At 30.3% G+C, this 12,804-nt stretch overlaps 1 protein-coding gene across 2 annotated transcripts; it reads left to right on the top strand.

Moving 5' to 3' along the window:
• The first annotated feature begins 192 nt into the window (after positions 1-192).
• On the top strand, positions 193-7,991 carry LOC116765655 (coiled-coil domain-containing protein 6). Of its 2 annotated transcripts, none has more exons than XM_032655216.2 (11): positions 193-451; positions 523-652; positions 1,238-1,328; positions 1,492-1,641; positions 1,930-2,073; positions 2,148-2,287; positions 2,456-2,524; positions 2,591-2,705; positions 3,357-3,449; positions 4,265-4,363; positions 5,886-7,991. In XM_032655216.2, the coding sequence occupies exons 1-11, from the start codon at positions 427-429 to the stop codon at positions 6,051-6,053; spliced, it is 1,224 nt and encodes a 407-aa protein (XP_032511107.1). In that variant the 5' UTR covers positions 193-426; the 3' UTR covers positions 6,054-7,991. The 2 variants fall into 2 exon arrangements, with proteins under 2 accessions (XP_032511107.1, XP_032511106.1); XM_032655215.2 differs by having other exon boundaries at positions 195-451; positions 2,447-2,524.
• The last annotated feature ends 4,813 nt before the right edge of the window (positions 7,992-12,804 follow it).

The following is a 12,804-nucleotide window of genomic DNA, read 5'->3' as shown; positions in this document are numbered from 1 at the left end:
AATCGCATGTCATCAATTAAATTATTAATATTTTTTTGGAATTAGTATTTCAACATAAAATAATATAATCCGGAATTATTATTAAATTGATAAAGGTTTTACTGAGAATACATTGTATTAACTTTTTTTTAAATAAATACTTATTGATCACAGATTATAACAATATCAATCGCTTAAATTGGGTAGAGTATACTAATTGAAATATAAATTGCAACAAAAGACGGGAAACAGAATTATTCGAAAGTTATTTTCTAGTGTTATTATAACTTGTTTTGTGTTTCTTTCATAATCAATTAATAGTAATATTTGAATAGAATTACTTACTATAAGAATTGTTTAAATTTAGAATAACATTAATTTTGTATCTCAATTTATTTGATGACATTTTGTTACTGTCCTCAGCCGTAAAAGCATTAAGCAGTGCAAATGGATGATACAGTAACTTCTCCAGGTAATTTCTTTAAAAAAATATTCAATGTATTTTTAATTAGTGAATTACTTATGGTATTAATTACTTTATAGGTAATAAAATGGGTGACTCGGCATCAGAGAGTGACTCGAGTTCGCTCGATGGCGGAGCTATGTTGCCTCCAAGCACCGTTTCTCGGGATCAGTTGCAGAAGAGAATTGAATCATTGCAACAACAAAATCGGTACATCCTTTTTAAAGAATATTTTATGAGGAAAAAAAAGATTTTTCGAACACATGTTCTAAAAGTCTTATTAGAATTTAAACTTAATTTTCGGCATGTGTTTGATATTTATAAAACACCCAAAACATTCTTTTAAGAAGACAATAAGACATAAGATAATTATTATTTTTGAATTTAAATATTCTTAATTTATATTCATCTGTGTCTAAGTTAAAACTTTTATGTTGCCCAAAAGCAATTCATATAGTACAGATGTTAATTTTTTATTATCTCCTTGCTATTTATATTCATTCCCTAATAACTGTTTTCAATGAGAACATACTAAATGTAGGGAAATTTATTTAAAACATCATACTTTAAAAAAGCATATACTTGGGAAGTTTTGTATTTTTGTAATTTGTTAAGGTTTGAAATTCAGCCACATGACATCGGGTATGATAGTCATTTGGACAATTTGCTTATCAGATTTTTATTAAAATGATTGTCAAGTCTTTAGTAAAATTTCAAGAAACAGAACATCAGTCAAGAAACTTGAAGTGAATTTTAATATTTATGGAATTAAATCATTCATACCTTTATTTTCAGAGTTTTAAAAGTTGAACTTGACACCTATAAATTGAGGGTGAAGGCTTTGCAGGAAGAAAATCGTGCACTGCGACAGGCATCTGTGTCAATTGTAAGTATGAATGTTAAAAAAAATATATAAATATAATTTAATAAGTATTATTAATAGTAAGATTAAAAGTAGATATTTCTTAAAGTATGAAAATAATATTTTGAAATATACAATGTAATTTAAATAATTAGCCTTTACATAAAATTAATTTTAATATTTATAGCAAGCAAAGGCTGAACAAGAAGAGGAATATATTTCTAACACTCTGCTCAAGAAGATACAGGCCTTAAAGAAAGAAAAGGAAACTTTGGCTCATCACTATGAAAGGGAGGAAGAGTGTCTCACAAATGATCTATCTCGTAAATTGAACCAAGTAAGTGAAGACATTGGAGGTGAGCGTTTTATGTGTGTTAAATAGGGGGCCCCTTAAACCTACACCTGGGTTGCAAGTCCCAGGTATATTGAAGCTCCTCTCTGTGCAACATGATGGACTGTGGCCCTCGCACAGTGAATCTATGGATTGCTGAGAAGTTTCGCCTCTTAATTTTGATCATTAATTAGCATACAGTTTTATGTGCTCCATGGCACCTTTCAGTTATTGATAGAATCATATATCATGATTCATATAATTTTTAGTGATTAAATTGCTTTCTTGTTACAGTTGAGACAAGAAAAGTGTCGCCTTGAGCAGACATTAGAGCAGGAACAAGAATGTTTGGTTAATAAATTAATGAGAAAAATAGAAAAATTGGAAGCGGAGACATTTGCTAAGCAGACTAACTTAGAAAGACTCCGCAGGGAGAAGGTATATACTTATTATTAATATAAATAGCTTAAAATTCTGATGTTGGTTTTATATTTACTTACACAAAATTACAGGTAGAATTAGAAAATACCTTAGAACAGGAACAAGAGGCGCTAGTAAATAGGCTTTGGAAACGAATGGATAAGTTGGAAGCTGAGAAACGTTCGCTACAAATAAGATTAGATCAGCCAGTTTCAGATCCAGCCAGTCCTAGGTGGATTTTTGAGTTTTTGTGTTTTTTTATACAATCTTATGTATATAATTGAATTACGTATTTGATATGAACTAAGATTTTAAGTATATACAAAATTCTACTGTTTTGTTTGTTAGTTAACTGTACAGGAATACTATTAATTATGCTTTGCCTTGCCAGGGACATCAGTAATGGAGATACAGCATCTAATTTAAGTAGTCATATTCAAACTCTGAGATCAGAAGTTGTCAAATTGAGGTAATAATATTTCATCCCGTATATACTCAGTATTTAATTTGTATAATAAAATAATATGCTCTATAGGAACCAACTGGCCTTTTCCCAGAATGAAAGTAAAGAAAAAATGCAACGTTTTGCACTAGAGGAGAAACATATCCGAGAAGAGAATGTACGATTACATAGGAAATTACAACAAGAGGTAAAGTAAATACATACATCATTGTATGTACATATATAAACAACATTTTTGTAATTCGGGTCATTGGATCTAATTTTATCTATAGATATTTAAAAGAATCTAGAATTGTTGTCTATAAATTTTTGATAATATAATATTGAAATGCAAAATTTTAATTTGTAAATAAGTGTGTGAGATTCATGAGACTTAGCTATGTCTTATGTAACTGGACATTTCTTTTTTTTATGAATACAATGAGGCTTGGGTTTTGTGGAGTTCCAAATGTTATTAGTACATATATATATAACTCCATTAAGAACTGTTTAAACACTTTATATACTGTTAATATCCAGTGCAGAGGAAATATGTTGGTATACACAAATACTACAATTAATAGATATATTCTTATATATGTATAAAAAATGTATTAAGTCTGCAAAAATAACATAATGGAGATACTCACAGCCATAGTTAGTGTTGAATTTACAATTATTCTACAAGTTCAATTGTTTTGTATCTTATTAACTTAAACATTCTCTTGGCGCCAAGAAGTCAGGCGTCTATTACATTATTAATACATTTTATTTAATTAAATTCTTTTACTTTTTTTTATTTTATTTATATTGTTTCTATATTTATATATTTTTAATTTATGTTTTAATTGTTCGTTAGGTCGAACGTCGCGAAGCTTTGTGCCGACATCTTTCTGAAAGTGAATCTTCTTTGGAGATGGAAGAGGAACGCCAGTTTAATGAGGCTCTAAATGTGGGTATAATATATACATATATACGTGAGACTTAAAGTTACTTTTACTAGTACTTTTTAGAAGACGATATCTCAATGTGCGATAATTATCAATGTCTATGTCAATTTCTTACTTGTAGTATATAGACAGATAATGCAAGACTTAGGTTTTTCTTTGTTGTATGTATATTTTCCGTAATTCAACGTGTTTTACATATATTCTGAATATTAATATTACTCTGTTTGATTTAATTATTTCTATTACGATATAAACAGTAAATCCTTACCAACCCATAATTGTGATAAATATTAATAGGCCCAAGTTATTCTACTCTTTTTTATATTTAGGGTTTCTTAGTCTACTTGTAAGTAAATTTCAAAGGCGAAAGAAGAAACAGATGTTTCTTAAACTTGTCCAAGGGGGAACATAGACCGGCTATAAAGTTCTCACCTTGTATATAACATTTAAAAAATGAAGTACTCTGTCAGGTCTAACAATAAAATTTTTCAGTAACGCAATATAATGTGACCTTATTTTGTTGATGTTGTTAAAGTACTGTTCATGTTGTTAAAGTTTATTCATGTAGATCGCCTTTACATATTTGTGTGCATATTAAATCTACATATAAAATGTCACAATCCAATATTTTATCTGTGAAGTATTGAATTACTATATATATATTTCGCTTACAGGCTATAAGTTCACAGATCACTATAAAATCGTGACTATTTTTTAAATATAGATTATAAATAAATTCCTTACAGTCTTACAGATTCAAAATAAAAATAAATTACATATTAAACCTTGTAATAATAATAATATATTGTGTTATCAGGCGCGGTCTAGGAGCGTGTCGTCTCCGGGCGGGTCGCGCCCACTGTCTCCATACGCTCTGCACAACCCAGCTAGACCGGCGCTGCACTTTAATTCACAGGTTATATAAATATATATATGGACATTAGGTGCCAGCACCAGGTTCGCCCGGGCTCTTTACAAAAAATATAAAATAGTCTATTTAATTTTGAGAATTGTTAAACTTATATTATGATAATTTTCAAATGGTACGTCCGATTTAAATAATTTAAAAAGTAATTTACAGATACTGATGTGGGCTTGAAAACGAAGTAATTTATTTTGATAAGATTTAATACGGTATTTATGTGAATAAACGCTTTAGGAATGCCAATTTTTAAAAGTTGTAAAATAGATATAGTATGTTATCTTCAAGGTATTCAAGGCCACCGCGGACTTTTCTGTAGACCTATATAAGATACACAATTCCTCCATATATTATTTTGTTATATCTCAGACTTAAGGCAGCGTTTTCGTTAAAAGCTCTCAGACGGCTCATGTTTTCTCGACATCTTAAACAAATATCGTTAATGTACACCCAAGTAAATACAAAAACTGGACAAATTATACACTAAAACCTTCCTCGAGAATCACGCTATCGAGTGGTGATAACTACTTGTTAATCGGTGCAGTAGTTTTTCCGTTTATCGCGAACAAACAGACGCGGAGAGGGACGGACTTTGTTTTATAATATGTGTAGTTGGAAATACATATGTCTAAACTAATATGATAGGAAATATATTTATCTTAATGAGGTCTAAGATTTTCGCGAGTATTCATTTAAATAAAACTAATAATTACGCCTTATTGAATGATTTCAAAAACTACACTCCCGACGTTTCGGTTGTTTTGCACCAACCGTGATCACGCTATTACTAGTATTATTTTTATTCATCGTATATCATACTCGCGTGTGTTTTTATGTTTAAATAAACGTTAATCGTGAAAAATAACAAATACTATGCTTAATTATTATTAATTAGTTATTTCATCTTGTGGCTTCATTTTGGTTTTATCACGAAAAATAACGTTATTAGTCTATTTGCAATCTTTAAAATGCACTATTTATTATTAGCTTGCATAAAATATAAAATGTATTTTGAGCTGCCTTGAAGGTATCAGTGGTATATAAGTCTATGGTGACTATTGTCTATTGTCTATGGTAACATCAAGGTAATACCCTTGTTTGAAGCCAACGTGGGATAAGAAAAGTTTATTATAAACGTATAGCACTAGCGATAATGTGTCAGCTCCTGCTGGTTACGAGCGATGCACACGAGATATTTGAGGTCAAATAAATCTTCGGATAACTAGTTTAAAATCTGTTATAATTAATTCAATGGGTAAATTCTTTATAAAATTTTTTTATGTCAAAAATTATAATGACACTATTAAAAATAAATATTAAAATTAATATAATAAAACTGTTATTCAATGAATCAGATTCAAATCTAATCTTTTTTTAAAATATTAATACTGAAAAGCTATAAATAAAATTTTAATAAATGTTTTTAAATATAAAATGTTACATACATATTTATCATTATAGTATCAAGATATAAGGCCATAGTAAACGTATTAATTTATTTCATATATAATTCCAGCAAGCACGTCGTGCTAGCGAGCGTTTCGTGAAGCCAGCTGTCCCCGGTGCGGGTGTGTCGTTGCCGCCCCGAGTTCCTCTAGAGTCGGCCTCCGCCCCCGCCCCTCCGGCGCCCCCCTCGCCCTCGATGCAACCAGCGAGCCCCATGGACACATCCAGCAGAGAATGAAACATAAATCGATTAATATAACCATTACCTGCAATTGAAGCTAACTTGCAATAGTACTGCATATATTATGTGTATGAGTTTCGAATTCATGAATATCATCCTATGTTAATTCTTTGCGGCTATTACCGATTTATATTTAAAAAATGTCGGTTAAACATCAATCAATCGGATAGATGATAAAATTTGAATTCTAAAACTCATTAAAATCTTTAATTTATTGACGGCATTTAATATTGCTCGTGTTCGCCGCGTCTCTCTTGTAGTATGACACATAACTATGTTAAAGATCGCTGTATTTTAGAAATATATAGCCTTCCACTATTAGACGGTAGATGATGCATTAATATGAGCTAATATCCGGTATTATTTGGTAATGTTAAAATTTCGCCCCTTAAACCATCATGTGTGAGCCTCGATACTTTAAAAATCTGTCTTCATTTGTACATTAAAAAACTAGCAGAGCCACCAATATGCTACAATCGTTTTGTATAACGAATAATTGCATTTCATCAGAACGTGCTTAATTTGAAATATATCTGTAGTAGAATAAAAAATATATATATTGTTATATCAATGTAAAATCTGTTATGTGTAAAACATCGTTTTATTTTTGTAAAACGTTGCATTTTATATGGTTTCCCATGCTCTTATATTTCTATTTTCATATTATTTTTAAGTTTTTTTTTCTATATTTATCTTTTCGCCTGTTAAAGTGGTACTAATGCTTAGGGATTGTTTTTTCTTGTTTTCTGGGTCTAGAATGTTTTTGTTACTAAACGCTGGACGTGAAATGTATTCATATAATTTTTTCATTGTGGTCAGAATTCAATTTCTGAGATTATTTCAAAGTATTTTAAATATCGTCTGTTTTATTTATTGTCAATAACATTGTGAATTATCTGCTCGTATGGTTAATCTGAAAAACTATTCATATATCTTCGAATATTCTGTAACTCTTAGCGTGTTAATCCATAATAAACAGCTTGAGACTATCTTAATAATAAATGTGTATTAAAGGGGCTTGTTAATTTCTTTTAATATATAATGTCTGAAAGATAATATAATGTAAAACTTAAAACTGTTTATCTTAGTAACATTAGTACAGTGTGTCACACTCTGTTAATGGAAGAGTGAAAAATATAGGTCTCAAATTATAGTCTCGTTAACACTAAGTGGTATACTGTACAGTTGTGAGTAAAACCAACTTATGACTGATATATATTGATATAATTAATTTAACCATCGTTTATGTAGGGTGATGTAAACGGACTTGGCTCACGGTGTCACAGAAGTGTCATGTAAGGGTGGGCGTTTCTAATTATAATTGTACGAAGCTCTATTAAATGCGATATATTCAGATAAAGACTGGACATCGCATGGTGATTTATTGATTTAATTATTAATATAAAATAAAAAAGTTATTGTTACTATGTAAGTCCTCGCTATTGGCAGGTGTTGCCAGTATACAACGGCTTAAAATAAAAATATTTTTAATCAAGCAGCCTGAAGGCATACTTTTATTATATAACACATGCTCTTGCGTCCTTATTATAGTCGGCATTCATTCACTGCCTTAATATGAAAAAAATCTCATACAATATTAACTAAACTGTGTACTCAACATATGGCTATTGTTACCGGGTTTGCTTGAAGAAGTATGGCAGTGGGTGTATGTTGAGAACTATATGCCCATATGTGAATAGGAGTTGTATATGATTGAATAATGTAATCTATTTGATATTTTACGCCCGAGCTATTGACTATTCCCAAATGTATGTTTGTTTGGTTGTTTCTGTTAAGGTATTGTTGTATTCGGTGAAAGCGTTTGGGAGTGGCTCAATGGACTCTGTGATTCAATTCAATTACCTACGCAAATTTTCACTCGAACAGTTTATTTTTTTCGATGTTAATAAAAGAAAGTATATTCATTAATATTAATTTTGTGTTTTATTTTCTCATTTAAAACCTTCGATAATCCTTTTAAATTACATTTGCAAGGTTTGTATGAGTATTATACGGATTGTACTCATTTTTAACTTATAAATGAAAAAGGAATGGTCAGAGACTCAATTTTGTAGCGGCCCTTGTCTACAGATACAACTATCTCCCTAATAAATGTTGTTGAACACTAAGAGTTAATTTTCGAGTATTTCAGTTTTGTTTGTCTTATACCCGACTCCATTAAGATGATTTTGTGTTTGAAATGGTGAATGGTGTAAAAATATTGCGGCCAACAGCTGGTTATAAAAGCAGTTTATTTAAATTAAGTTTATCAATTACGTTACAATATGTTACACATCAATTGAAAATACTTTAAATTCTTTCTTGTTTTCCGTGACCTTTGTCTTTGACAGTACATTTTCATTTTATAAGTTTTGTGTCGAGGTAAACTGACAATGTTCAAATGCGGGAAAGTCGTGACTGAAAATTCAAAACTTGAAGTATTAAATATTACACACATAAATAATATACGTAGATTGACCATATAAAGAGTAAAACATCTTTGTATTGTTCGTAAGCTTTGTTTTGTACGTTACATTTTTTGGTCAACTTTGTGAATTTGGAAAATATATCGGCGTCTTTGGTGAAATAGGAATGATTATACTTTACACACGCATCGTAAACCTAAGTAAACCGATACAGGCGGGACAAGGTGTATTTGTTTGTCTTGCTAGGGTTACAGGTACAGCGATTTGCATAAGGCCGCCCACGAAGAATTTTAGCGATATCGGATTTTTATGATGGGCGCTGCGGAAGTTATGATACAAGACCGTCGGCTTTCTTAAACACTGATAATTTGCATATGGTTTATTATTTACAGAATAGGAAATATTATTTACAAATGAACAATGGGGTCTCTGTGCTTATCGTGTAAAATAAACTTTTGACTTAATTTAAAATAGATGAATGCATAAGTATCTGGGGTGGAATCTGACAGTCGAATTCTTCGTGACATTTATAACAATTACGTAACTATTTATACTTAAAACTAAAATCGTTGTATGTTTTTAATACAATTCGATAAATTCCTGTAAAATGTATAGATCACTTTGAAAGTTCTTGCACATTGTATATTATACAGTAATAGTGGGTACTCACATACTCATTCTCCTGAAATTAGTATATGTTACTGAAAATTTATTGTATGCTTTTCAATTCTCTCGTCAAGTGACATATAGATACATATATACATAATGGATAAGAACTACGGTAACAATTGGCGTAGTCACGCTTCAGCGTACCAGTTTTAAATAAACATATGACTTGAAAGCGTATTTAAAGTAAACTATGTTGGAAATTAAGATTCAAATAGAAACGTGGAGCATAATGGTGGAGCGACAGTCGTAAAACTCGCTTGTTTGCTGACCACGAATAGTTGGCTAGCGCTATTGATCCTTCCAATAATTATCGAACACGTTTCTTGTCACAATGTTTAAGCACACGTTTGGACGTAAATGTCGACAAGCAAGGAGACACTTGTTTACAAGTTTACGCACGGAATAGTAAATGTAGACTCCGCAGAGCTAACATAGTTGTCGGCTTTATAGAATAATTCGGGTTATTATTTTTTTCATTTCTTGAATAATGAAAATGAGTGGGATAGTAAACAGACATTACCTACATTTTCTTTTACACAAGAATTAGTAATAATAGATATTTTACAATATAACAAAATATTTTACAATAATTTTATGTGTAAAAGCTTGAAGAATTCCTTATGAAAAAATAATATAACTAGTAAAAATATGGAGCTTTTAATCAAAGGTTTCAATTACTTGTCAGGAACCATCAACATTAAATTAGTCGTGTGCTTGCTAAATGCGGTTCACAGTAATTTAACGTTTTTTACTTTCACGAGTTTCTAACTATACTAAATACATTGGTAGTTAAATTTAAAATTAATATTTGTAAATATTGATTTTTCGTCACTTAAATTTCGAAACTGCTATGTTTAACGCACTGCTAATGCTTATGCTAATGACAATAAATTTTTTACAACATTAGTTGCTTTTAAAATCACAAAACTTATAATTAAATATAACATTCTGTTTTAGAATTATTTAACGGTGACTTCTAAATATTTATTAATAATTTTCGTTTATTTGTTTTATTTTATAGTATTATATTTGAACCTAGTCGAGTTGGGAAGGTATTAAAAAAATATATAAAAGAATTTTTTCTTATGAAACATTTTAACTTGCATTGTTGCTGAACACAGATCAGTATTAATCACAACGAAGTATCTAACATAGGTATCAAGCTTTAGATAATTATTATAAGTCTTAACACGGTCATACGATCTGTAGATCAACATGGAATGAGATAACGAGACTAAATAGTATTTACGCCAAGGTGTTAATTTCAGGAGGTTAGAGTAACGTGAATTTTATTTATATGAAAAGTTAATTCATTGGCTGCTAGCACGTAGTGTTTAACCGGTGGAGTTAGCACTGGGCTCCGAGTAAACACAGTTGAGGGCGTAGTTTGAAGGTATCATGTGCGCGTGTCTTCTCTCTCACAGATGGTGTGAAAGCTAACTACACCTCGACTTACAGCGTTCACATTTTAGCGTCTTTTTGGAAAGAATATTGGATATTAAACACGATGACATCATTATCAAAACCAGTTATTGTTACTTGAATGTCTTCGTTGTTTATATTACCATTTATTATTTACTTAATATGCCACTGTTTTATATGTGATGTAACCAAAATTATATAAAGATATATGTCTGTAAGCAAATAATCTTAATAACTTTTCGTCTCCAGTAACGTTTTATGTCAACAGACGAATAAATAGAATTTTGTTCAGTAGTTTCCGGGAAAGGACAAAACTTGTTTGAATAAGAACGCCGAAGTTTTGAAGATCGGACAATTTTTTACAGTAGGTAGTATTATCAACTATTACTCATTTTAGGTAAGTAAATTTAGAAAAATACATTTATTCAAGGTACGTGTACGTATATTTGAAATTTAGCTCCATGTTATATAAAACATGATGCGATTACAGTTTTATTGCGAAAACGTAGACTCATTGCCAAACATGAAAAATCATGTGAGTGTACTGAGTTGGGCAACGTGTTTGTAGAAAAGCAATATTCAAAATGCATTCTAACGTCGATGTAGAAACAGTGAAGTGATCGTCTATAACGGTGGAGTATTTAAAAATGAAACGTTTCTGAGAGCATTGAGCTTGTTCGTTGTTTAAAGTTTCCTTTTTCAATTAGCACCCGGCTGTAGACCGTAACTGGGTGAGGTGGGTTGGAATGCCGGCCCTCCTCGGGAGGTATTGTATCCAGAGGAAATCTTAGAAATTCTATTGCGACCGCTTTTAATATACGTTAATTTTCAGTGAAAGGTTTCTCTTATTATTAATATAAATTGTTAGTGTTATTTTTATAGGTAGGTACAAAATACTTGTGGAGATACATATATATTATCTTATTATGATTGATAAATATGGCGCCAGAATGTATTTTATATAAATAGTTTAAAAAAATATATATATTTTTTAACATAAATAATATTTAAAAAATTATGTAAAAATATGGGGTAAATTGTTATCTTTTTATATGTTAATCCATATTTCAGGAAATAAGTCATAGAATCATCAAAGTGGTATTAGATAAAAACAAAAATTTAAGGTACCTCTTCCTTGTTTTAATTTTTTTTTAATATAATAAAAATTATTTTTTCTTTTAATGCTGTAAACTGGAAGATATATTTTTATTATTATGGAAATTAAATTAGCATACATTATTAAAGTCTGTATGTTATCTTAGTATAAGTTTTCATTGTCGATTTCTCACTAACACTTTCAAGTTTCTTATACCAATAGGTACTGTCGGTAATACGAGAGATTCGGTGATTCTCGAATGAAAAATTTTCATTGAACGTTGTTAAATTTAACTATAAAATTTTTGCTACGACCAAAAATTTGAATACATATCTATATTTTCACAAATAATAAAATATGTTAGCGCCCAAGATAGGTATATTTTATATAATAATATTATCGTAACAGGTCATTAGAGTAAAGATAAGAAAGGGTTAACTACATAATAGTACATTACTAGAACTGAATTCATGAGTGTTACTATTGGAAATTTTTAACTTTGATAAGATAAAAAAATGATAACACATTTTAAGAAAAAGGGTCATGAGAATATTTTGGTATTAACAATGTTTCGCACTTTAAGAGTACTGTATATCATTTAGGAAAGGGAGGTAAGCCATCAAGTCGTTTTTAAATGGTTTGTTGGGTTATGCTATTTTTGGATTATAAGCCCCAGCTCTATCAAGAGACGTTACATAGGAATATCTAATAAATTTTAAAAGTGTAGAAATCCTATAAATAACCTAATGGGTTAAATCTACATTTTATTTTATATACGTAATATTTGTCAAACAATGTTTCTAATATAAATATGATCAAATATATGATCATTGACACGCCGCATACCGTACATTTCACAATAACAACATAAAATGCTAATGAAAACAATCTTCCGATACGGCATATAAAGTTAATTCAACGTCCAAATACACTATATCATTAAGTGCCTATTCTGCTGACTAACCAGTAACCACATCAACAGTGCGCAGGATTGTCCCCGAAACGGTCAAAGATCGCCACCAATCGCCTCGTATGTCAATACGATAGGGGCGGAGTCACTGCAGCATGTCCGTCCGTCTGACTTCAATATTAAAAGATCCTAAACTGAACTCTACCTTCAAAAAAATAAACATCA

Source organism: Danaus plexippus, chromosome 11 (genome assembly GCF_018135715.1).
Source record: "Danaus plexippus chromosome 11, MEX_DaPlex, whole genome shotgun sequence".
Lineage (NCBI taxonomy): Eukaryota > Metazoa > Arthropoda > Insecta > Lepidoptera > Nymphalidae > Danaus > Danaus plexippus.
The sequence above is the reverse complement of the archived record's forward strand: the minus strand, read 5'-3'. Positions and strand labels throughout refer to the sequence as shown.

Excerpts from the sequence above, each read along its gene's own strand:
- LOC116765655 (XM_032655215.2), top strand. The coding sequence starts at position 427 with ATGGATGATACAGTAACTTCTCCAG. Across the intron at positions 452-522 it reads TGATACAGTAACTTCTCCAG|GTAATAAAATGGGTGACTCG; the intron begins GTAATTTCTTTA and ends ATTACTTTATAG. Across the intron at positions 2,288-2,446 it reads TCAGATCCAGCCAGTCCTAG|GGACATCAGTAATGGAGATA; the intron begins GTGGATTTTTGA and ends TTGCCTTGCCAG.